Source organism: Octopus sinensis, linkage group LG24 (genome assembly GCF_006345805.1).
Source record: "Octopus sinensis linkage group LG24, ASM634580v1, whole genome shotgun sequence".
In the NCBI taxonomy this organism is placed as follows: domain Eukaryota; kingdom Metazoa; phylum Mollusca; class Cephalopoda; order Octopoda; family Octopodidae; genus Octopus; species Octopus sinensis.
In genome coordinates, this window is record NC_043020.1 from 20,196,287 (window position 1) to 20,222,668 (window position 26,382).

The 26,382-nt window shown below is 37.8% G+C and overlaps 1 protein-coding gene across 5 annotated transcripts in view; it reads right to left on the bottom strand.

Moving 5' to 3' along the window:
• Positions 1 to 9,182: 9,182 nt before the first annotated feature.
• The window catches only part of LOC115223835 (histone-lysine N-methyltransferase trr), a 515,381-nt gene continuing 498,181 nt past the window's right edge, over positions 9,183 to 26,382 (bottom strand). For 3 of the 5 annotated variants that reach the window (XM_029794516.2, XM_029794512.2, XM_029794517.2), the window contains 9 exons: positions 26,063 to 26,152; positions 21,652 to 21,858; positions 20,288 to 20,570; positions 19,584 to 19,884; positions 19,095 to 19,402; positions 17,613 to 17,699; positions 17,308 to 17,463; positions 13,917 to 14,077; positions 9,183 to 12,132 (listed from right to left, as the gene is read on the bottom strand). In XM_029794516.2, coding sequence (XP_029650376.1) covers positions 12,055 to 12,132; positions 13,917 to 14,077; positions 17,308 to 17,463; positions 17,613 to 17,699; positions 19,095 to 19,402; positions 19,584 to 19,884; positions 20,288 to 20,570; positions 21,652 to 21,858; positions 26,063 to 26,152 — 1,671 coding nt within the window. In that variant the 3' untranslated portion in view covers positions 9,183 to 12,054. The remainder of the gene's footprint in view (positions 12,133 to 13,916; positions 14,078 to 17,307; positions 17,464 to 17,612; positions 17,700 to 19,094; positions 19,403 to 19,583; positions 19,885 to 20,287; positions 20,571 to 21,651; positions 21,859 to 26,062; positions 26,153 to 26,382) is intronic. The other 2 variants (XM_029794515.2, XM_029794514.2) reach the window with 2 other exon arrangements.

A 26,382-nucleotide genomic window follows, 5' to 3' on the forward strand; every position in this document is an offset into this window, starting at 1 on the left:
TCAGACCCGCGTACTTGGAGGGCTTTCTCTCAAAAACTTCTTCCAGGCGATCTTCCCATGGGACCGTCAACTCCAACAGCACCACTTGCTTGGTGGACTCAGAAACAAGGACAATGTCTGGTTGCTGACCACAATGTGGCCAGGGAACTTCAGCTGATGATCAAGATCCACCAGTAGCTGCCAGTCTCTTTAAGATGTTAGTATGTTTGCTGATATTTTTCTGGCAGGGGTTGCAGAGTTAATATACATATTTAAGTTAGGATCAGCCATTGGTGTGTTAGGGAAACTGTGCTGTTACTGGCATGAACCCAAAGGAAATGATAAAGAACTACAATAAATTGCCAAATGCTGTGCCAACACAGATTGTCTAACAAATGCCAACATGGAAAGCCTAGATACAGATATACATTCATACAATGAGAGAAGAGCAATGAAAATGAGGCAGTAAACTTTAACATACAAGTATTTCTTTTTACAGTTGGCCACCATTGTTTTTTAACTGCTAATCATGCAACTACAAATAAAAAAAAAATGAATGGTAAAGGGAACACATCAACATTTAGTTTCTTTTCCATGCTGGCATGGGCTGAATGGCTTGACAGGAACTGGTAACGCCAGGGATCGCACCAGGTTCCATTATCTGTTTTGGCTCGGTTTCAATAACTGAATGCCCTCCCTAACACTAAACGCTTGACAGAGTACTAGGTGCTTTTCACATGGTATCAGCACCCACACCAATGTTTTTGTTACGATAGTTTAACCCTTTTGCAACCATATTTTTAAAGAATTTGGATAACAGATTTTTAATTATTAAGCTGTTTGAAACATAAACGTCCTTACATATATTATGATGGTAAAGTTTCTGAATACAAGCTTTTTAGACCAGCTGGTCTCATTTTATATCACAAAATGAAATGTGGTCTCAGATAGGTTGACACAAAAAACTTAGCAGCATTTTGTCTGTTTAAACTATAAAAACAGCATATTTCCAAAGGTCTCGGTCGCTGGTCATTTCCTCAGTGAGACCTAAAGTTCGAAGGTCGGGCTTCACCACCTTGTCCCAGGTTTTCCTGGGTCTACCTCTTCCACGGGTTCCCTCAACTGCTAGGGATTGGCACTTTTTCACACACCTATCTTCATCCATTCTCGCCACATGACCATACCAGCACAATCGTCTCTCTTGCACACCACAACTGATGCTCCTTAGGTCCATTTCTCTCAGGGTACTAACGCTCTGTCGAGCATGCACACTGACATTACACATCCATCGGAGCATACTGGCTTCATTTCTCGCGAGCTTAAGCATGTCCTCAGCAGTCACGGCCCATGTTTCACTGCCATGTAGCATGGCTGTTCGTACACATGCATCATACAGTCTGCCTTTTACTCTGAGCGAGAGGCCTTTAGTCACCAGCAGAGGTAAGAGCTCCCTAAACTTTGCCCAGGCTATTCTTACTCTAGCTGTTACACTTTCAGCACACCCACCCCCACTACTGACTTGGTCACCAAGATAATGGAAGCTATCAACTACTTCTTACCCCTGGAAAGTGACGGAAGTTGTTTTCTGCAGATTTTCAGAGGTTAATGCTCCCATGCATCTGCCACATACAAAAACTATCTTCCTAGTTAGCCTTCCTTTGACATTGCTGCACCTCTTATGTGTCCATAGCTTACACTTGGTGCATCTTATAGAGTTTCTACAGATTGAGCAGGGCCATCTACCTGAAGGTGTTTGTGATTTGTCTACCTTCCTACTTATTACGACTTTGGTTTTAGCTAGATTGACTCTAAGGCCCTTCGATTCTAAACCTTGCTTCCTGAAACTTCTCCTCCAGTTCTGATAGTGACTCAGCAATTAGAGCAAGGTCATCAGCATCCTGTCTTGAATTCCTCCGTAATTGCCTGGAGGACTATGATAAATAGGAGGGGGCTGAGGACTGAGCCTTGGTGGACCCCTACCTCTACCCGGAATTCTTCACTGTACTCGTTGCCAACCCTCACCTTACTAGCAGCGTCCCTGTACATGGCTCACACAGCTCTCACTAACCATTCATCTATCCCTAGTTTCCTCATTGACCACTCTCTCTCTAATTAGTTGGGTTATGACCCTCTCTGTAACCTTCATCACCTGATCCAACAGCTTGATACCTCTGTAATTATTTGTATCTAGGGCATCACCTTTACCTTTGTAGCAGTTGACTATTATGCTGCTACACCAGTCATTGGGTATGACTCCTTTGTGTATCACCTGATTAACTATACGGGTGACTAGGCTATAGCCGACACTACCAGATATTTTGAGCATCTCTGCAGTGATACCTGATGGGCCTGGGGCTTTCCCTGTCTTCATGCTTCTAATTACCTTAACTACCAAGGAACTATCAGCTCTGATAGCTGGTCCCTCTGTTGGGTCAACATTCGGCAGACTCTCTTTATCCCATTCATTTTCTTTATTCAGCAACCTTTCATAGTGGCGTCTCCAAGCCTCTCTTTGCATCCTCATTTAGCGCAAGTGAACCATCTTCCATGCAAACACACTTCTCTCTCACACACTGTCTTGCAACGTGAAACACCTCCAGTCTTTGGTCCTCACGGCGCAGAACATTGGCAAATATTTTCTCATCTGCTTCCCCTCTGGCTAGATAGACCTGTCTCCTAGCTTCCCTTTTAGCAGTCTGATACAATTCCCTGCTACCACCATTCTTCCAAGTCTGTCTCTTTTCTCTAATAGCCCTGTCTACAACACTGTTCCACCACCACGTTACCTTGGGACGAGAGGGGACTTTGCACCAGTCACAGATCTGGTCAGTGGCTCTCAGCAGGTTGTCCCTTAGAAACCTCCAGTTGCCCTCTACCCCATGTGATACTCTATCCCTTTCTACTTCGTCAAAGGCTTCAAGTAGCATGTCCCTAAATCTCTGTCCATTCGCAGGATCTTTAAGCTCCCAGATCCTTCTTCTTCATGTTGGTCATCTTCTGGTTGTCCTCCTAGTCCTGATCCTAAAGTCACTAACTACCAGTCTATGTTGTGGGGTACATTCTTTGCCTGGGAAGGTTTTAGCATTTATAAGTAGCCATCTCTCCCTTTGCCTGGCAAGGATGTAGTCAATTTGGCTGGTATGTTTCCTGAAGTTAGTGTTGCAAATCATAAGATTATTTGCATCGCAGAACTCCAGCAGCCTGGTTCCCTCCTTGTTGCGGGAACCATAGCCACAGCCTCCATGGAAGCACCCAGCATGTCGTCCAACGTGACCATTGAAGTCACCAGCCACAAAGAGAAGGTCTCTGTCGTTCGTCAACGAGGTAGTCTGCAGTAGAGTGTCATAGAATCGGTCTTTCTGTCCATCGGGTAACCCCGGCTGAGGAGCATAGGCTGATATAATGGTTGCTAATCCATGATGAAGCACTAATCTAATCTTAAGTATTCCCATTTCTCAGCGATAAGTATACCCACGCCACCAACCCCGTCAGTGTTTCCTCCCCAGAAAATCTTGTACCTGTGTTCCTTGCCTGTGAGGAACCTAGCAGAACCTCCTCTCCACCTTACTTCTTGCATGTAACATATATCCACACATCTCGACTATCTTGCCAGACCTACCTTTCAGTGTGCCAACGTTGAGGGTGCCAACCCTGAGGGTGTGGGAGGTATGGGCCCTAGAGACCCTGCGACGGTGGACAGTAGCTTCATGTACCTGAAAAGAAAACTCGCATTTGGCAGAATTCATGAGCAAGTAATACAGTAGCCTTCAATGCAACCTGCATAACACTACCCATTCATATTTTGCACTGTATGAACATTACCTTACATAGGTCGAAACTAGGGGTAGGGATGGTGAAAGAGCATTTGCAGTCTTCAAGGGAAGCAACCCAGGGATGACAAAGAATAGGAACTTCCGGCATGTGTGGAGGGGGTGGGTGGGTGAATGCCCCCAAACTAGGAAGAGGATTCTGTTAATCGTGAGAGCAAGAAAGTAGGTTTGAAAAATCTGAGAAAGTCAAATTTTAGGGGGAACGATAAGTGGCTATGAAACGGGAGCAACACGGAGACAAGACTAAACGAAAAACATTACATGAATGGCATGTTGAAAACTGAAAGAATAATATGATGAGAGGATACTGAAAAAATAATATGAGAGAAAAATTGAAGAATAACGAAAGAATAATGATGATACGTGCAAAGGGTAGGAGAAAGCGAGGTTGAAAGAAGAAATCTTAGCTTAACCGTTCACGAGATGTGCGTTCGTAGTGGAGTTGGAAGCGAGTGGGGTTCCCAATTTGCGTTCGCTAGTTTATATATGGCAATGGTGGTTATTGAAAGACGGGGGCATATAGAAACATAGGGAGAGGGACAGGGTTAGTTAGGGAGGGGGGAGAGAAGTGGTCAAGGAACACGTGGGCGGAAGCTGTGTGATGGGCTTTGACTAGCATAGTTGAAACGAGACGACAGTGTCGATAATATTTATTAAAAAATAAAAGGCCAAATTGAATACAATGTGATCTGAATGCAGATTGGAAAGAGGTAAACACCAAAACATTTGTTTCCTGTTCTAGTTATCTTGTAAATCCACAACACTAGTCACACTTAATTATGTAGGTGTAGTTGAGACTGCTTTACAAAAATAGTAGGGCAGCTTGAGCAATTATAGGGTCAGGTTGACTCAAGCTTTCTGAGTGAAATTGAGTAAAGAGAAAATGTGTAGGTCATTGGATAGATTGTAGCTGTAATTGAAAGGTTCAGCTTTGTCATACACTATATATCACTCTTGATTCCATCTGAGGATTACATTAAGCCTATGTAGAACACTGAGAGTTCAGTTGATTAATAATGCTTACTGACATCCCGTTATATGTACCATTCGTGTATACGAATTGGTTTAATCACTCTACCACCCCTTCTGTGACAATGAATGAAATCACAGCTGTATGTATTACATAAAAATACTGAAGACAAGTGGTGAGCTAGCAGAATCATTAGCACACCACACAAAATGCTTACCAGCATTTCATCCCAATTTACATTCTAAGTTCAACTTTGTCTTTCATCCTCAGATTGCTAAAACAAAGTACCAGTCAAGTATTGAGATAATATAATTGACTGTTTCATTCCTCACCAAATTTCTAGCCTTATGACTCGCTTAGAAATTATTAATCATCAATTAGTAGAGCCATTAAACCATAGAGAGAGAGAGTGTGTGTGTGTGTGCATATATATATATATATATATATATATATATATACACACACACACACACACACACACATACTCACAAAAAGCTACCATAGGGGAGGGGTTTCTCTTTAGATTTGTGAGTTATGTGGCAACTTCACTGGTTACCATGTAATCCACTGTCAGGTGCTTGGTATTAGAAGGGGCAGCTAGCAGTAGAAACCATGCAAACTAAGACACAAAAGGTAAATGTAAAATGATAATAGAAACTGTACTGATGCTTCTTGAGATATGTATGTCTGGCTGTCTCTCTATACACACACACACACACACACACAAATATTTATGTACAAATGTAAGTGAATGTTGTTTCATGTCTACGTAGTCACCGAAAGTACAACTGATTACATCTGTGGTAAAGAATAACCCTCATTGTTTGTCAGTTTCAGCATGTGAAAAAAGCTTTACTTGAGAAAAAGAGGGAAGAGTTTACAAATGGACAGGCATCTAGTCATAGAATACAGCCTTTATAAGTCTCATCCTATTCATACCAGCATGGAAAAAATAAATGGATGTATACATGTGTGTACAAGTAAAATACATGTGCACACATACACATCTATGGATGATGCATTTTTAAAAACAAGTCAGTTGAGAAGACACATGTAGATAGGAAGGATACCATAGTCTGATAAAATGGAAATTATTAGAACTTTTAATGCTCATTCCTTTTCAAAGCTGCTACTAAGAACTGATTGTAACATTTTGGGTTCAAGACAATGATCTGTTGACCCCAATACACGAATGGAGACGAGCCAATTCAAAAAATAAATTCGATTTCTATGTAGTGGGACTTAGCAGAAATAATGAACTTCAGGTGCAGGTATGGAAGTGTGGACTGCAAGACACTAAGTGAATAACACCTTGTGGGTGAAATTTGGTAGAGAAACTGTACAGGTGCCAGTTATGTATATGTATGTAATAAATGTATGAGGAAGGGGCACAACTCAACTAATCGGGGAGAGAGTTAACCTAGATGAGATGCTGTTTGGTTTTGTGTCACAAAGAGGCACTACTGATGCTATGTTCCTAGCAAGACAATGGCAGGAGAAGCATTCAGCAAAATAATTAGCCTCTGTACTTGGCTTTTGTCGACATGGAGAAAGCCTTTAACAAGGTTCACTGCTTCTGTATCTAGTGAGAGCTGTACAAGTCTTGTACAGGGGTGCTGTCAGTAAGGTGAAAGTTGGCAATGAATTTAGTGTACAAGTAGTTCACCAAGGGTCAGTCCCCTTGTGTATCATAGACGCCCAGACCATAACAGAGGAATTTAAGACAGATTGTCCTTGGGAGCTCCTCTACACTGATGACCTTATAGCTGAGTCCCTACAAAGAGAGAAGAAAATTCAAATGTGGAAGGTCTGGAATCAAAGGGCCTTAGAGTTAATTTAGCAAAGACAAAAGGCCTAATAAACAGGAAAGCAGACAAATTACTAATCCCTTCAGGCAGATAACCCAGCCTGATATTTAGAAATTCTAGATGGTGTGCCCAGTGTAAGCTATGGACACATAAGCAGTACAGTGGTATCATGGGAAGGTTAATAGAGAAAGTAATCTTTGTGTGTGGAAGGTGTGCAGGTACAATAAACACTAAGAATATATAGGAAATAAACTTCCTCAAATGTCTGTGGAGGATCCTTAGAAATAGTAGATAGCTTTTGTTACCTAAGTGACCAAGTTAGCAGTGGAGGAGAATGCTTTGAAAGCATAGTTGCTGGAATAAGAACAGGCTAGGCAAAGTTCAGAGAGCTACGTTTGTTCGTAAAAAAAAAAAAAAAAAGGTAAAAACATTAGAGTGAAAGGCAAATTGCATGATGCCTGTGTTTGGACAGCTATGCTACACAGCAGTGAAACATGGGCTATGACTACTGAAGACATGCAAAAGCTTGAAAGAAATGAAGCCAGCATGCTCTGTTGGATGTGTGCTCTGTTGTATGCATGTATGATAGAGCATGTTTTAAGAGAAAAATTAGTGCATTAGATGTAGCGTGCATGAGAGAACTTCACTAAAATGGTCATGTGATGCACATGGATGAGGACAGCTGCATAAGGAAGTGATCTTTAAATTGTGGAAGTAGATTCAGGAAGACTTGTGAAGTTGTGAGAAACAATCTTCAGATGTTGAGCTTCACAGGGGAAATGAGACTTATTTGCTGTGCTTGAAAACACATGTAAAGTTAAATAAAATAGTGGCAGACTATAACTCTTCTCTTACACACACAATCTGTCTTCTGTCAAAACTCCTCCCACCTCAGATCACTATCCACTGTAGGCCTCCCTCACCAGCCATTCCAATTTCTCTCACCATCATTTGTTATAGTCACCTCTTCTCCATCTCTAAATATCCCCTTCTGTACAACTTATACTTCCTCCTACTACATCTCAAAGACCTATTTCTCTCTCTTTTCCTACTGGGATAGCCAAGTATCCTTACAGTAAGACACCAATCTATCCCTCTATTATACTCTCTCTCACCTGGCACAAAGCCATTTCCCAGCTCCACTCTTTCGCCCAGTTGTTACTAGGCTACTCCGCTGGTGTGTGCCACATAAGCACCCAGTATTACACTCTGTAAAGTGGTTGGTGTTGGAGAACCCATGCTAAAGCAGATGGAACCTGATGCAGCTCTCTGGCTTGCCAGCTCATCAAGCTGTCTAACCCATGCCTGCATGGAAAACAGACGTTAAATGCTGCTGCTGCTGCATGTGTAACTTTGCACTGACACTGTTTTCAGCTACTGGTAACTAAATTTATACCTCACAGAACCAAAAGCGGCTGTTTGTGATGCTATTGAATAAAGTATCCAATTTGAAAAACAAAGGTTGGTGCCAGGAAAGTTATCCAGTTGAAGAATTCTGCCTCCACAAGTCTCATCTAATGCATGCCAACATGGAAACAGCAGATGTAAAAATGATGGTTACCTTGTAACTAGTGTTCAATGCCTACAGAAAGATGAAAGTCCAAATGTAAGCTGCCATAATATACCGAGATTTACTTCTACTTTTAACCAAATATTTTTTTTAGAGAAGGATATTGGGTAGAGTTGATTAAAGTACCTTGAACAAGGACTAAAAGACATGGGGGAAAATAATCAGCTTCTGCTCCAACTGTGAGGTGATTATAATTTTTAGTATTCTGACTGGTTGCTAGGAACCAAAGTGGACGTGTCAGTTTGTTTTGTATTTGATTAGTCTCTTGAAAGCTGAGCTGCAGCTGAATGATTGAGAATAATCAAACATATGTAAACATGTCACATCTCTTTTGGTTGGTACATGTTATGTTGATAAGGCAACTGGAGTCTGGGTGGCCAGGGGAGTTACCAAGTTCAGAGGGTCAACTTTTGGAGATGAAGAGAGACAAATGAGTTGGGAGCACCTGAGTGGATGCAGTGAGATCAGCCAGTTCAGTAGCAGAGGCCAATACAATGACCAGGTGGGACGGGGGACGAGCATACCTATGGCGCCAGAGACTGGAGTGTGTCTGAGAGTAAATGAGTTAATAATGTGAAAACGTGACAATGGTAATTAAAATAGTAATCTAGCAGAATGTGTGAGATTTCAGGGAGAGTGAAAGAGATGTTAATTGCCTGAATTGTCACTAATTAACAAAACTGATGAAGATAGTTCAACTGTGAACTATCTCGATGATAAAGCAGAATCAATATATGTAGCAGAATATCCCACAGCTGAAGCTATTTTTCACTTTTAAATTCAGTTATATTTCCTTGCCTGATTTCATTTTTCACTAATAAACTCCAGTGTTACACCAATGAATCTTTCATGAACATTCTATTGATTCAAAAATGAATGAGAAACAAAATAAATCTCCAGTTGTTTTCTTGCAGAGTTGTGAGCTGATGTGTCAGATAAATAAGTTACCGGCAATGTTATGAGAAAGAAGACCAGTGAGAAGAAAAATTGCACAAAAAGATAGAAAAGAAAGAAAAAAAAACAAATTTTTTTTTTTTACATAATTATTATAATGATCACTTTGATAACAAGCTTGGGAGAGCTTTCTTCTCTCTCCACCACCCCCAGCCAACTGCTGAGTGGGAGTTGGTTAGGGTGCTGGGAGTAAGACAAAACTATACAATCACAAGAAATAGACACTTTTAAGACAAAAAGGCAACATTAGTATGTACATGAACAATTCCAAAATATATTTTTTGAAGGATTTTTCAACATATAAATCGAGTCTTCTGAACATAGGGCTCAAGTTTAGTTTGTTGTGGGGAGGGGGCTGGAGGAGTTTTCCTTTTTTGTTTTTGAAAAAATTTTCTTTTAATATTCGAGAATTGCAGATAAAATTCCATAAAATGTGAATTCAGTATTTTTAATTTCTTTTTCTCCTTTTGTTGAAAAATCTTGATATTAGGAAACATGGTGAAATAAGATTAATAGAACATTTAAGAGAGAGGGAGAGAAGGAGAGAAAGAGATAGAGAGGTGTTTGTATGTGTATGTATGTGTGGGGGGAAGGAGACCTGATAAAAATTTAGTATAACTGTGCTAAATACTTTCTGTACAAATATATGTAGTCAAACTGCAGTTTATATATCTGTCTGTGTTTAACTTATGAACCAATTCTGTACATGGCATGTGTGTGTATGTCTGTGTGTGTGTGTTTGTATGTGAGCTGTCGTGTGTCTTGGCAATAAATATATTTCAGATAAAAGGGGAAGTTAGAGAGAGAGAGAGAGAGAGGGGAACCATCATTATGAGGGAGGCTTATCAATAAAATTCGTTGTTAAAGTCTTTTCCCATTGTTTAAAGAGACATTAAAAAAAATGAAGTAAAATAAAGGAAAATTAAACATAACAACAAAACGTGAATATTATTACCAGGGCAGCTGGAATCATAATTGTTGTTGTTACCCCCGCCCCACACATTTCCATTCATACACTGAGTGATGTTACACCATAGCAATCTGTACTCTAAAACACACACACACACACACACCACACACACACACACATATATATTACAACAAACACATTCACATCGCTGTATATTGTATACATGCTTACCTTGACAACTCGTTAATCTACTATATTTAATGAATGGCAGGTAGATGAACGTATCCTGTCAATAGTGCAAAACTGTATACTTGACAAAGTGACACTTAACTGACTGCTCATCAGTTCCATGTGGAGGCAAGTGCACTGCTAAGATGACTAACAGAAGCACTATGTAAAGTGTTCTGTTGGTCTGCAGTACTGAGCTCAGATCTTCCCATGGGTCAGTGGAGAAGGCAGCAAGGAAACCAGATGTTCCCTTACAATGTGCCTTAACAGGTTAAAGAATATTTACTAGTGAGTGTGAGTATAAATGAGTGTATATAACATAAATAAAACAGGTGTGTGTGTGTGTGTGTGTGTGTATATATATAAAAAACATATAACACACACATACACACAAATATACACACACACATGCACACAAAGATTTACTTACATACATGGAAATTTTATACAACAGATTAATAGAAATTTTGTTGTATATTCAGGCATGATCAGTGAAACAGATTTATTTTAACAATTAACTTTCATTATCAATGCAGTGTCACAGTTTTTGTTACTTTCTGTACATTTTACATCACTTAAAACATTGGGGTGGAGGGTAGAGGTCAAAAGAGAGAGGGAATGGGGGTTTAGAGAGTGAATGGGTTGGGGTGCATTAACAAACAAAAACTGATCTCTGCCAAACAAGTGTTGATGGCATTAAACCCGAGAGAAGCTGCAGAGTCCTCAGAATCTGTGTATGTATGTGTGTGTATATGTATGTGTGTGAATTTGTGTGTGTGAATGTATGTATCTATCTATATATATATGAGATAGATAGATAGATAGATAGACACACACCTATTTTTGTTTCCTTCTGGCAGTGCACACTTCCTCCCCCCACTATGGAATCTTCATTTGTCTGTCTTATTCATATATACATGTGTGTATGTGTGTGTACATGTATGAAGACCTTTGTTAGGTTTTTGTTCTCCAATGAGAAATTGTAACAGATTTATGGTTGAAGAAGAAGAAAGAGGAGTAGAGAAAGAGAGGGGCAGAGAGAAAACTGTCATGGTTACATATTCTCAAAATAATAAAAAGGTGAGGGCAGTGGCACTGAGTAGACTTGAGCTGCAGGCACTTTGCAATACAACAACCAACAAACCCCCTGTACACAGCCTCAATCGGTTTACTTACCCCCAGTTTTTTCTTTTTCATTCTTTCATATTTTATTTATATATTTTAAAAATTTTTATTTGAAATTGTGAAGTGATCATCCGACTTGGCGGTGTGTTTGAATTTTTTTTTCAATGTTTCAACAGAAAAAGGATAAACAATTTTTTTGTGTTTTATTTATATTATTATTATTATTAATATATTATTATAATTATTATTAATATTATTATCAATATTTCTTATTAATATTTATTTCTTCTGTCTTAAGCTTTCTCAAGTTGTCATTAGACTGAAGCAAGTCTATCAACTTGGCTGTGTTCAGGAAAGCTTTGCTGCTGTTGGCAGTGTCATTGGTCTCACCGTTCTGGTCGGCAAGTTAAGACAGGGCTAAACTTAACCCATCACATTCTTGAGTGAGTGGTTGCAGTGAGCTGGCTTTAACATCACTATTAGAGCAACTGACATCTGCGGAGAGCTGGTGTCAATAGATCTCTCTTCAGCCTGACAAACTCCCAGGGTTGTCCAGATAACAATCACTAGGCAGGAAATGCAAAGACTAGTTCATTAACAATCACTGGCCTCAATTTTTGGTCTTTTTCGGTATTTTTTTTGAATAATTTTTTCCTTTTAATATAAACATTTGATTTGTGTTAACATTTATCTGACAGTAACTGTTCCAGAAGACTTCCTCCTCCTCCTTTTGAATCTGCTTTTCTATCTTCACATGGCTGCAAGTAATAAGGAAACAAGGTAAGAAATAATTACACATGACAAAATATACAGAATCCCACTTATTCCATCTCTTAAACTACACTAGAAGCATTCGGTTTATATACGAAATGTAGACTATTTGCTTTATAGTACCTTAAATAGATACTATGGATGCAAAATTGAGTGGTTAAGAAGTTTACCTTGTAGCATGCTGGGTAAGTGCATTTATCACAGCTCTGTGAATAAATTAATATGGACAGAAACTATATAGAATCCTGTTGAAGGAACTCATAATTCTACAATGCAGCATTGTCACATTGATTGTACTGGAGACTAACTGAGGAATATTCAACCATTTTTCACACAAATTCAATAACTAGGTTGTCCAGTTGGTCAAACGACTGGATGCTGATACACCAAAATCAATAAGAGCCTGCCATTTATAATGCTCTGAATTCAAATCCTGCTAATATTGACTAATGTTCTAGAAAAATGAATGAACTCAATTAATTGTACCCCTACCTCCTTACAGCTAACCCCTCGTAACTACTATCACTACTGTATCATCACAGTCTATTATCTTTCGTTAGTAAATACATGCTGTACATTCTTAATATAAACATTGTACTCTGCTACTGAGATGGACGCTGTAGGAACACTTCCTCCCCCAGTATTGTCAGCTTGCATTCTATACCATCAAACACTACGAAATGGAATGTGCAATGTTTATTATACAGCAACACAAAGAAAAATACTAACTAAAGATACCTAACAGATTTATTTAAAAAAAATAACACTGGTGTCTAAATGAAAAACATTCTAATATTTACATTTTCATTATGTTTTCCTCTCTGATTATCAGGTGTTTTATTCCTGGATGTGTATATAGTACTTGATTCAATTTGAACTTTGAATCTATATTTCTAAATATAAGGATATTAACACTTGTCCATTAACACACATTTATTCATTGATACATTTTTATGTTATTTTACATTTATTTTCCAGTAAAAGCAGTCATATTTAGTTAGGCACCAGTGGTTTTTCAGCAATCTGTATCATTTTTATATATTTTTTATTATTTGTTTCTACTATTGGACTGTGGTCATGCTGTGACAGCACCTTGAAAGCTTTAGTTGATCAAATTAACCACAACACTTAATCCTCTAGTCTCTATTTGCTGTACAAGGACAAACACCAGTTGTCAAGTTGCAAGACAAAAGTATAAACACCCTCTCACCTACATGAAATTGGGTCTACTCAGTTTCCACCTACGAAATTCCCTTACAAGTCACTAATCAGTCTGGACCTATCGCAGAAGACACTGCTTAAAATACTGTGCAATGGATATTTCATTCCAAACTTAAGACATTTATCTATTAAAGCTCTATGTTCTATTTTGTGTTTAAAAGATAACCCAGTTTCTTCTTATATTATATCTGCTGTAATTGTGTATGATGTTATTGGTGCAGTTCTCGTTTTCTAGCCATTCTTTCATAGATTCAACTTAAAACAATGAATCTGTGCTATATTTTAATTTAGTTCAAATGTTATGTGTGCAGCAGGATATTCTTAGGCAACCTCAGTTGTTGTAATAACACAGTGTGGTCCTAGATAGTCACCCAGGTATAACTGACAATGATTGAACTATAATATAGATATAATATCAAAATAAGTTTTATTTCTAAAGATGCGGTAAATAGAAATTAAATATGCAAAAAGAAATTTAATATGTTACTAACAATAATGTTGAGAAATCTAGAAACACCCAACAGCTATTGATATGTGAAACTCTACTCACCCTATGTTCACCTTGTATAACATTGACAATATTACCACTCATATTTGGAGATTGGGGTAGAACACCTTTAACTGGAGACTGGCTGCCTCCTCGATTGTTATTAGTTCCACTCAACAACTGAGCTCGGAATAATGCATCAGCTTTACTACTGTCACCATTGGCTGAAATTGAAATGAAATTCAAGTGAAAGTCACATAAGGAAATAGAAATAACTGTAAAACTTCTTTGTGAGAGGACAATTCTAGCTGCTTTGAACATAAAACAGGTAAATAGAATATGTGGGCAACATCTAGCTGGTTTAAAATACTAGAAAGTTAAACACATATTTAACAAAATATCTCACCTTTAGTGACCTTCAGGTTACTGTATTAAATTATATTATTGTTGAGGTGTCTAAATGTCAAAGAATTATAATTTCAATATTTGCTCCACAAAACATTTTAATATCAATGTTAACACTGTTGACTAACATTCTAGAAAAATAAATGAACTCAATTAATTGTACTCCCACCTCTTTACAGTTAACCCCTCATCACAGGGAGAGAACCACTGAGTAATTAGGGGTTATTATCAATATATATAAAGCAGCGTGTGTGTGTGCATATGTTCCTTATCTATATATATATATAAAGCAGAGTTTGTGTGTGTATTGCTTATGTATTCGAGAACTTAGTTGCCGATTTTGACATATGGAGTATCAAGATTGGGTAATCTTTCAGCTACCAAATAAACTTTATTTTCATTTATATATTTGCATTACAAAACTAACATTATAATCTTTCTATAAGTCAACTATCATAAACATTTTATACCACAACGAAGTCACATTTTCTATGAGTGTGTTTGCATGTTTCTTATGTACTTTAGGCTGATGACTGAGAAGTATATGTGTTTGACAGTATGTGAGAGGGTGTGTGGCTCTCTGTGTCTGTTTTAGTATCTGTATGTGAGTGTATGTCAGACTATGTGTGATAATTTTTATATGTTAGAGTCTACATGAAACTACATGCAATCAAATGATACTTTCTCTCAGGGATCTTATGGATAAAGTATTTCCAAATTTATGCCAATTACACTGATGTAAACTGGCTATGGGAAAGAGCTGTACTGCTCCAACTAATGAAATGATTGATAAACTCTATCATGAACTTCTTCAAAAGTTAACAGATACATCAGAAATGACTTTTCCATCAATTCAAACAGTCGATCAAGAACAAGCTGTTCAATACCCTGTTGAATTTCTGAACACACTTAAACCCACTGGAATGCCACCGCATAACTTGACACAAAAACTGGGCGCTCATATTATGTTGCTTAGGAATCATGATCCATCTCACCTGTGTAATGGAATTGGCTTAATTGTTACTTCCATGAAGCCCCATGTCCTTACAGGCAACAATCATAACAGGTAGTAACAAAGAAGAAAATGTCTTTATTCCAAAAATTCCTCTCATACCTATAGATGTTCCATTTGAATTTAAGATGCTTCAGTTTCCAGTCAAACTAAGTTTGGGTATTTCAATTAACAAATTTCAGGGACAATCCCTCAAAGTAGTTGCACATAAGTTGGAAGCAGCAACAATTTATTCATTTGGACACCAACAAAAAATTACACAATATTATTTACCCTGAGGTGCTTCAACATTGATAGATTTTCAGTTTTAAATTTTATTACCATTACAATTCGGATATTTTAAAATAAAATATAGATATTTTGAAATAATTATGAGAATATATCTTTATATTAATTGTTTTGTAATCTGAATAAGATCAACAGTAACCTGGGCAACGCTGGGTCATTCAGCTAGTATAATATATAATGAAAACGAACATCTGATTTTACTATTTTAATTTGTTTACAGTAAAACATGATTAGTTTAGACAGGTTTTACATTTCTCACTTCTATCATTCAACAGAAGTCATATAATTTATACAAGATACTTTAATTCAAAACAAAATATAAACATAAGAGACAAAGGAAAAACAAAAGTAAAATTGAAAAGAGAAATATTAAAATATTAATAGGGATGTGGATGGGATTACAATCTTATCCAATTGTAATTAGTTGTCAATGTAAGCAAAGACAGCTACAGTTTATTTCCACTGTCAATAACACCCAACATAAACATCACAACCCTACCAAAACTATTTATAGATAACCCTGCTCCTTGTATAACTATTGCCATTAATAGATGTAGGAAACTGCTAAACTTTTCACTATTATTGTTGTTTCATTGGAAGAAAAAAAACTTATGATCAAAGGAATTTCAGTTAGTGACCATCCAACAGATCCTTCTTTTTCATTTTTTAGGACAGTAGGGTTTTACTAGCTGTTAACTCTAAGCAGCTAAATTGACCACATAGAAGTTCTCTTGTCCTTCCATTAATATTCCTACATCACTTGAATTTTACAGCCTTAACAACTTTAAAAAACAGAAACCTGGTAAACACTTGTGAAATCAGTATTGCATTTTCTTTTGTCCATCTTAAAACTTGTATAATAAAGCATTTTTTTTTTTTACAGTAAATTATATCTTTTATATTATTGATTATCTGAAGAAAATCTTCTCAGTGCATTCTGCATGCTAGAGAAACATTACTGAGGTAAGTGGAGAAATTAAATTATCTTGGGGCCATATTCATGAGTGATGGGAGGCAGACGGCTGAATTAGATGTTAGAATTGTAAGTGCTGGCATATAATGCACCTTTTAAAGCATTCAATCCTCAGAAAAGAAGAGGTTGGGAAAAAAATTTACAATCTTCAATTCAGTTTTTGTGCCTATCTTCACTTATGGTCATGAATGTTGAACAATGGTTGAAAGAGTATGATAGTATGTGGTCAAAATAAGACTCCTCCAAAGAATCTCTGGAATTAACGTTACCTGATAGGGTGAATAGCCTGGAAATCTCCCCAATTTGAGCTACTACTTCTCCGCATTGAGAGGTCACAGCTCCAGTATTATGGACATGTAATTAGAATGTCACTGAAAAGGATTGCAAGATGGATTCTTCAAGTTGAACCAAGGGAGATGTAGGGGTAGACCAAAAGGGAGATGGTTGGATAATAACCATAGTCTTATTTGATCATGTGTAAGAATCTAACCTGAAAGTGTAATGATGGTTACCTCTGATAGGACCCTATGAAGAGGGTGCCTGAGGACTCTACCCCATGATCTTCTATGAAATAGTGGGTGGAAAAGATGGATGGATATTACGACAATATTAAATTGTAGCAAATTATACTTTTAGAACAATTAACCAAAGTACTGAAGTTAGCAGAAGTTTTATGAGATTGTAGAAATGACTTCTCAATTCTTTAAGAGTAAACAAAGTTATTTCTATTGCAGGCTTGCTAAATGAATGTCTGGTTATAGTCAAAAGAAACTCACGTCCAACAGTTGCTCTAAACCGGGCACACAGCTGCCGTGCATCTTGGTTAACAATGCTTGATGGAGTAACTTCCTCTTTTATTGGTGTGTTATAGGATGGCTTTGAGGTTTGGGGAGCTGGTGATACATTAGTCTGGGGCATTTCACTGTTGATGACTGCAATAGGAGAAATCCATGAATATTAATTAGGAATGCAGAACAGTTATATAGTTAAGGCATCATAGAGAAGGAGAGAATATATATATATATATATATAAACAGGTAAATTAACAATGAAGGTTTAAAGTTGTAAATTTTATAATTACCACAGGTGGTGGTGGCACTAGTAGTGACAGCATTGCCAATAGGTTTACTGAATGCTACAGAATGAATCAGGACTTCCTCACAATACACTAAACAGCAATAAACAAACAAGTTACCAGAATGCATATCAACCAACATTAGATGTTAGCATCATACACCTATAACAACAGAATCTCTGAGGTGGTACAACACCCCAAATACTTTCATTTAATACAAAAAAAAAAAAAAATACTAAACACAATGCTCACTACATTTAGGCCCCTAAATACCCTGTGGTATTGTTTCCTTACATTCTGGATTTAAATCTTATGACAACTGAATCTGCTTTCTATTTCTTTGGAATTAGTTAAACACCAGAGGGATCAGTTCAATTAATTCTGAACCTTACTTATATGAATTTGTAGCCTTTTGATACGATAACAAAAACCGCAATGCATTTTCAAAATCAGACACCCACACATGTACTCACTATCATTATTGTTTTATGTCTGCTTTCTCCATACTGGCATTGTCTGGATAGGATTTATGGTTGAATGCCCTTCCTGATACTAATTATTTTATGTTGACTCAATGCCAGACATTTTGTTTATGAGAGAAAGAAATGTCACTCTAAAGTGGTGATATTTCTGTTGTTTACATGAAGAAACGTAAATACAAAAACACACACACAATTGGTCATTGGTTTTATGCGATCTTTCTCATGCTAGCATGGGTTATATGAACTTATATTATTGTGGTATTGTTTTACAGCCTTTCCTGTGGCTAATTCTTACCCATTTTTCATGGATGTTTTTTTTTTATTCCACATATCTTCAAAAGTGCAGAGCTAGATGATTTATTGACAGGGTGTGACAATTTACTTCACTATTTGCAGCTCAGTGCTTTTTCTCATGTGAAGCACAAAATGTACACTTTCTCAAGATGGGTTTTGTAGTTTCCACCAACCTATTTCACTCATATGGTGTCAGGCACCCTGGGACTATGGTAGAAGAAACCAGATAGTAGAAATGCAAACTTCTGCCTGCACATAGATGCAAAATATTTAAGTTTAAAGACCTTACACAGTTCAAGGATACTGAACCAAACAGTCTCTGCCAATTAAGTACACACACCAAAATAATTACAGCAGGTGCAGAATCTGTTCTGGGTTGTCAACCAGATTTTCTCTAAGACTGTTGTACACCAAGTCCATCTAGTTCAACTTGGCTACAGAAATCAGAAACTACTGCAATGAAAGAACATATGCTCATTACTGCCAACCAGAGCAGGGGAAAAGAGTGCAAGTTGGGTTCTCAGAACAGATGGAACGACAGCATATTGAAGGATTATTTTTTAGTGTTTGATATATTCGTGGTTTCAGGAAAACTAATTGAAGTCAGCAAAGCTCACCATACATTCACAAATACCTGTACTATATGCATGTTTTAGACACATACAAACCATACAAATAATCATCCTGAACCATCAATAAACAAACAACTTACTCTGTAACAGATCATTGAGATCGTTATCATGAGTGTGTTGGTCAGTGCTCATTGGCGCTTGAGATGGAATATCAGGCGCTCGTGAATGACGGGGAGTGGCAAGTGACAGATCAGGAGGTGGAGGTGGCGGCGGCTGTTGTTGCTGTTGTTGTTGCTGCTGCTGCTGTTGCTGCTGCAACTGTTGCTGTTGGGATTGTTTCTCTGATCTGGCATTACAAAAGTTGCGGATCTCTTGCTTCACATATTGGGACTTTGAAGAAGCACCAGGCATGGTGGTTCCTAAATCAGCACTTGTGGTGGCCTTCAAACTAAAATAATCAAAAGAAAAATTAGATTATAATTCTTTAAATAATGTAGAGAAAGATGCTTCTCTTTTTGAAGTTTTGATTTTTGGACATGGGTCGAATAAACAGTAGGCAGAAGTTATGATAGAAGTAGAATGAAGAGAGAAATATCCATGGAGGTAGAAGTGTTGTAGTATTTGCTCACCTGTCAGTAGTCGTCGGTAAGTTTGTATGTTCCAACAGTTGCATTTCAAAACTAGACAAACCATCTGTAGATATTGAGGTCGGTGTGGGAGTTGGCTGGGTGTATGCTGGTGGCGGCGGTGGTGCAGCTCCTGACAAACTCTGAGGTGAAGGGTAGTTGGAATTAAAAGTGGGGCTCACTTGACTGTTGGGGGTCTGTTGCGTTGGCCGTAACCCTGAATTGGGTGATAGGTGAGGGGATAATAACATAGAATCAGGGCTATTTCCAAAAGGGCTGTGGGGCATACGTGGTGATCCTCGACCTGAAAAACACAAGGAAAACATTACAGTGGAAAAACTATTCCAGTTAGGAACTAAGAGATTCAAATTCTACCCAATGATGATTTATCTTACCCCTATTGATTTTATAAAGAGAGGAGCTAAAGAATGAATTACTCCAACATCTATTTGTAGATTCCAGTATAAATTCAAAGAAAACTCGTGGTTCGCTAATGTATGCACAAAATCCAAAGCTATGATGGATACAAAGGCAAGGCAATTTTAATAGACCATTTATAATCAATTTAAATAACTTCCAAACAACAATAGCGAAATTAATTTTATCGACAAAACTCAGGCAACATTTGAGCATGGTCAGTCACTTGACAATATACTGTATGTGTTGTACTGCAAAATACAAAGGAAAGAATTGAAATTACACTGTACCTGGGGGAAGGCTCAGCTGCCGATGCATAATTCTGCTTTGAGCATATAGATGTTGATGCTGCTGCTGCTGTTGTTGCTGCTGCTGTTGTTGTTGTTGTTGTTGCTGTTGCTGTTGTTGTTGTTGTTGTGACTGTGGGCTGTAGACTGACAGCTGACCCTGTGAACCAGGAAACTGGGAATCAGGTGGGAAATGAAAGTGATTGCCAGCTTGAGGCATAGGACTTGCCAATGAATTGCCTGACATTGCCCTATGACGTTGAACTGCCGAGAACTGAGTGTTGCCCTGTAATGGTAAAACAAAGGAAGACAAATGAGTTTTGTTTCTGAACACAACAGTCCACTTTATTTTCCAATCATTTCCAGTTATTATATTTCTAGGAATGAACCTAGAACTCCAAAGGTATTTCTTTTTGTTTTGACGAAATTCATTTCTTTACTTTGCAATGGTTTTTTTTCTTTGATTGATTTCAGAAACACTTTGAGATAAATGTAGTAATGAAGTTCTATTTGTAAACCCTGTGATTTCAGGTTCTATTCCACTGCATAAAACCTAGAGCAAGTGAAACTGGTAGATGGAAATTTGTACAGAAGTCTATCATATAAGATGCAAATAAATTCTCGGTACACATGCATTATATATATAACTTCACTTAAACATATATTTGTCTCCTTGTCTTAGCAGTGTATGCTAGATGTAAATAAATATCAGTCAAACAAGTGAAGAGTCCAGAGAAATATTACCTTACTTAGATGGTTGGAGACAAGAAAGGCAACTAGCTAAAAAAATATGTTTCAGCAAATTTTGTTTGAGCCAGGTAAATCTGAAAAGTTAGTTTTATATATATATATCACTGTTTAACGTCGTCCTTCCATGCTGGTATGGGTTGGATGGTTTGACAGGAGCTGTACCATACTTTTGGTGTCTGTTTTGGTAGTTTTTATGGTTGGATGCTCTCCCTAACACCAACCACCCTGCAGATACACACTTGTGCATGTGTTAATTTTTATGCATCTTCACACTGACAGAATGCTACAGTGGTGTTATATTTATATCTCCTATAAACAATATGTTCAGTAGCTTAGCAGTTTTGTCAGTATTGTGAATACCAATGGAATATTACTTGAAAAATAGATAGGGGTTGGCAACAGGAAGAGCAACGACTCCTAGAATTCTGCCTCACTAAATTTTTTATCCAACCTATGCCTACTTGGGAAAATTGAACACGAAATGGTGATGTTGATATTCTCTTCAAATGACAGTACTTGATTCTTAACTAGCTATATTGAATTCTCTGCCATCTGTTCTCGTTAAGCTTATAAAGTTGTAAGAAAAGACCCAAATTAGAAGGAATAAAGGTTTTCACCTGATGCATTCCTCGGTCAAGTGATCCCTGGAGAGTTGCAGCGGTCTGTGATGTACGAGCATTCCACTGGTTTGGAGTGGACTGAGTATAGTGAGGGGACAGTTGTGAGGGAGAAGACACAGGACCAATCATAGGGCTCACGGACTGCTGTGGCCGTTGTATACTGCTATAGCGAGGTGACATCGGCTCTGGTAAGTTTTGGTTCCGCTGAAATAGGAAAACAAAATATTATTTCATCAGGACATCATCTAACACGCATACAATTGAGTAATGTAGAATACTGCCTATAGCCCAGATGTGTTGGTGATGGCAGCGGTAGACCTCATGTTATGATGGTTAACTGAAGTGAAGAACGGAATAATTAGTATGGGATTTAACAATGATTGGTTGAACATTTTACAACCAATCAACTTTATTACAAATATACGAAATTATCTAAAGTAATTTTTCAACTATATTATATATATGTTTATTCAAGTAGATTTTTCATATAATCATCCTTAAAATGCTGGCTACGTCAACAGCATTGCATTAGGGAATCTAAGACAAAAGGCTGGAATTTATAAACCTTTATACATACTTAACACCAGCATTTGGAAATAACCAGCCAACCAACTCACCAACCAACCAACCAACCAACCAAACAAAAAAGGAGCAAGACAATATATATCGGGTCATCTAGTAAATAATGCGATTTTTTCAATTGCATGAGCTAAAAGTTGGAGGGGACGGGGTAAACTACCTGCATCAACTTACTATAAAAGCAGGTAGTAATTTTACCTTGTACTTATTCTTATTGCAAATTCTGAAGAGTGCAGCTTGATTTTAACAATTATTTTCTCAAAGCTATAATGGAGCATACTCGGCGTATATTGCTTTATGAGTTCAATAAAGGAAACAATGCAACAGAAAGTTCGAGGAATATTAATGCAGTATATGGGGATCAGACAATAAGCATAAGCCAGTGTCAATTCTGAGCTGGAAACTACAGCCTGGAAGGTGAGCTCATCATGGAAGATCTGCAGAGCTCGATGAGGATGTCCTGCAAACCTTCATCATCATCATCATCATTTAGCGTCCGTTTTCCATGCTAGCATGGGTTGGCTTCATCAGGCCCAGTCAGATTTGGCAGTGTTTCTACGGCTGGATGCCCTTCCTAACGCCTTGGTGGAACAAAATCCAATCTTAACTATTGAGGAACTAGCAGAGAAGCTTGGATTTGGTCATTCAGCCATTCATCAACACCTGTGAGCCATTGGAAAAGTCATCAAATTAGGTCAATGGGTTCCTCACAAACTTTCCGAGTTTAATCACATGCAGAGAGTGAATGTGTGCTCTTCTTTGCTGTCACATCTCATGTGTGAATCATTTTTGGACCAAATAGTGACTGGTGACAAGAAACGGGTTCTCTATAAAAATGTCAAGCCCTCGAAGACAGTGGCTAGGGAAAGGAGAAACACCGGCACCCCAGGCTAAAGAAGGTCTTCACCCACGTAAGGTATTATGTGTTTGGTGGGACATGAAAGGTTTAGTCCACTTTGAACTTTTAAACCCAAACCAAACAATAACAAAGGAGATCTACTGTGACCAGCTTGAGTGGCTTAGGTCAGTACAAGAAGAGAAATGACTATCTTTGATTTCAAGACGAAAGGTGTTCTTTTATCAGGATAATGCTCGGCCACGTAGAGCCAGGATGACATTTCAAAGGCTGGAACAGTTTGAATGGGAAATGATGCCCGACCCACCATATTTGCCAGACATTGCCCCATCTTATTTATTCTGCAGTCTTCAAAATCATTTGGATAGAAAAAATATGAATTCTGTAGACGAGGAGTACTTTTCATCATGGGCAAGGGAATTTTGGAAGAGGGGCCTTGCAAGTCTACAAGATAGATGGAAGAGCATTGTAGAAAATGAAGGAAAGTAAATTTTAGATTAAAAGAGAATTTTGTTTATCTTAATTTTGAAATATAAAAGAAGTATAAAAAAAACCCATTATCTATGGGATGACAAACATACACATAAGTGAAAATTGATGCAAGCAGTAACAACGTGGGGCCTGAAAGGGCTCTTTGGTCTTCCTGACAAGGCAACCTATGCAGGGGTAGTACCATGAAATTATATATGCACCCTACTACACACTGTATAGTGGTTACTGTTAGAAAATGCATCCAGCTACGAGGTGGTATCTACTGCAGTACAGTCTCTTGTGAAAGGTAGAAGAGTCCAGTTTGCTGGACATTGTTGTAGAGCTGAAAACAAGGTAATTTCTCCTCTTCTCCTCTGGAAGCCATCTGCTCACGATACCAGGGGGCGCACACTCTCCTACCCTGATGTAATCTCCAGGGATACAGGCATCCAGTGACGGGACCTCTGTAATGCTATGATGGACCGTGAAGTCTGGCGTAACAGAGTAAATTCCATTGTCTCGACCACAGTCGAACAATAATGATGATGCAGTACAGTTGGTCCTAACAGAGCATTTATGTTTAAGTGGGGATAAGTATTACCTCTCGGTATTAATACTGCTTCTGTTGGTAATAAATATTTTTTAACAAGTTCATTGGAAAAATGTTCCCTATATCACGATTTCTGCTAGGTATCAAAAGGGCAACATAACTGCTGCTCAACACTCTGTAAAGGCTGTAAGAAATGACATGGGCAAGCCTCATGGATCATGAAAACTAAGTTCCCTCCAACTGTGCTGATCTTTGGGTGTGTCTCCAGTGAGGGTGATGTCATGCTGTTGTACATCTTAGAAGAGGGCCTTAGGCTCAATTCAGATGACTATGTGAAGCTGCTGGAGACTGATGGAGAGGGTTGCTTCTAGAAGGCCATATGTATGGCAGCAGGAGTTGGTTCCTTGCCATATCTCAGGAAAGTGTCAGAAGATTTGTCTGAGAATTTCTATGATTTCATCTGCTCCAATTTCTGGCCTCCCAATTCCCCTGATTGTAATCCTATGGATTACTTTGTGGGGGGCAGAATTGAGAAAGACATTAGTTGCTCTGCTTGTGCAAGGTCTTCCCAGGGACAGTGAGGAATGCATGTGTCAGGATCCAGAGCCATTTTGAGAGCATGGTGAAAGCTGTGGGCAGCTACTTTGAGTAAACTGTTATTTTCCAGTCATTACCTAGTTGATATTTTTTGATTTTTTAAAAATAGATTTATTTTTGGATGGGATATTGTTTTGTTTTCCTTTCATGCAAACTATTAAATTTAGCCTGTCCACCCTGTGTGTGTGTGTGTGTGTGTGTGCATGTACGAGTATGTGTGTGTGAATGTAATGAAATAAGAAGCTGAATTTTGGTTACCTGGGGCATGACAAGAATGTAAACTATAAACTGTACAGAAGTAGGGTTTAGCACAGGGAGAAAAGAACAGTGGTTATAGTGTTTGAACACACCATTAGCCATATCTTTAAATTTGATAAAAACAGAATATCATCTAAAATTGAATGTCAATAGCTGACAATGGCAATGGTGATAATGTATAAAAGGTATTGTGTTATTTCATTAAATACACTCACAATATCCACAGTGTCAATCAAAAGAATTTATGCAAGGTAATTAGTTTCACTATGTGTTTAGGACCCAATCATTGTGACACTAAAATAAAAAATAGATTTGACCACAAAAATGTCTATTATAAAATATCATTTCCAGTCACCACAATAAATGTCTATTATAAAATATTTCCAATCATCACAAAATAGCTTAATGAAGTACCTTTTCACTGAGGTATCCTAATAATTGGAAGATTGAACTGAATAGTTTATTGTTAAAGTTGCCATTGTGGTGGATTTTCATGCTTACCACATGGGTACATAAAACATATGGAAACTGAGTGGATGCTCATTGTGTGTATTTGTCTCTCTCCATATTGTCTCTACATTCTCATGGCTTAGCAGTCCAACAAAATAGAGACTGATGGAATAACTACCAGAGTTAAGAAAAATAAGTGCTAGTGTTGATTTAATTGATTAACCCTTCAAGGTCATGTCCCAGCTTGGTTGCAGTTCAATGAAAGAAACCAGTAAAAAAAAAAAATTACATATTTATAATATTAGTTATAATTATTCTCTACAAATTAAGTTTGGGGAATTGTAGTGGATACTATGTATAGCTCTAATAATAAATGTAATCACAATGATCTTATTTCACATACCTGAAACATTACTATTTGCAAAGATATATGCATATTAATAATAAGTGCATGTATGTGTATCTGAAAATAAAGGCTGAAGGTGGGTTGGAGTGAAAGTAAATAATATTATGTAAGATACACAATTATTGTAAAAGAAAGGACTGAAACTTGGAGGATTCCCAGTTAAAATTTATCATCACGAAAGAGACAACACACACACTGATAATGAAAGTGTATTGTGGGTTAAAACCAAGAAGAGGCTCACCTGCAGTGTGACATTAGGTGCGTTGCCACTTTTCATCAACTCGGCCAAGTTTTCAGGGAATGGTTGCACTGTGGTGGATTCCATTCTTGTCTGTAGGAAGGGAAAGTCAGGATATAGGGAAGAACTTTTACTTACACGGGCAGTGATGGATGTGTGAAATGTAGAGGACATTCAAGGTTTAGCAAGCAGATGGAGGAAAGACAGAGCAAGTACAACATGCAGTGGAAAGTAGAATAAGAGGACAGATAAAAATTATGGCAGTGCTCTAGCATGGCCTTAGCTGTAATGGGTAAAGAAAAGTAAGGAACTAATATATAAAT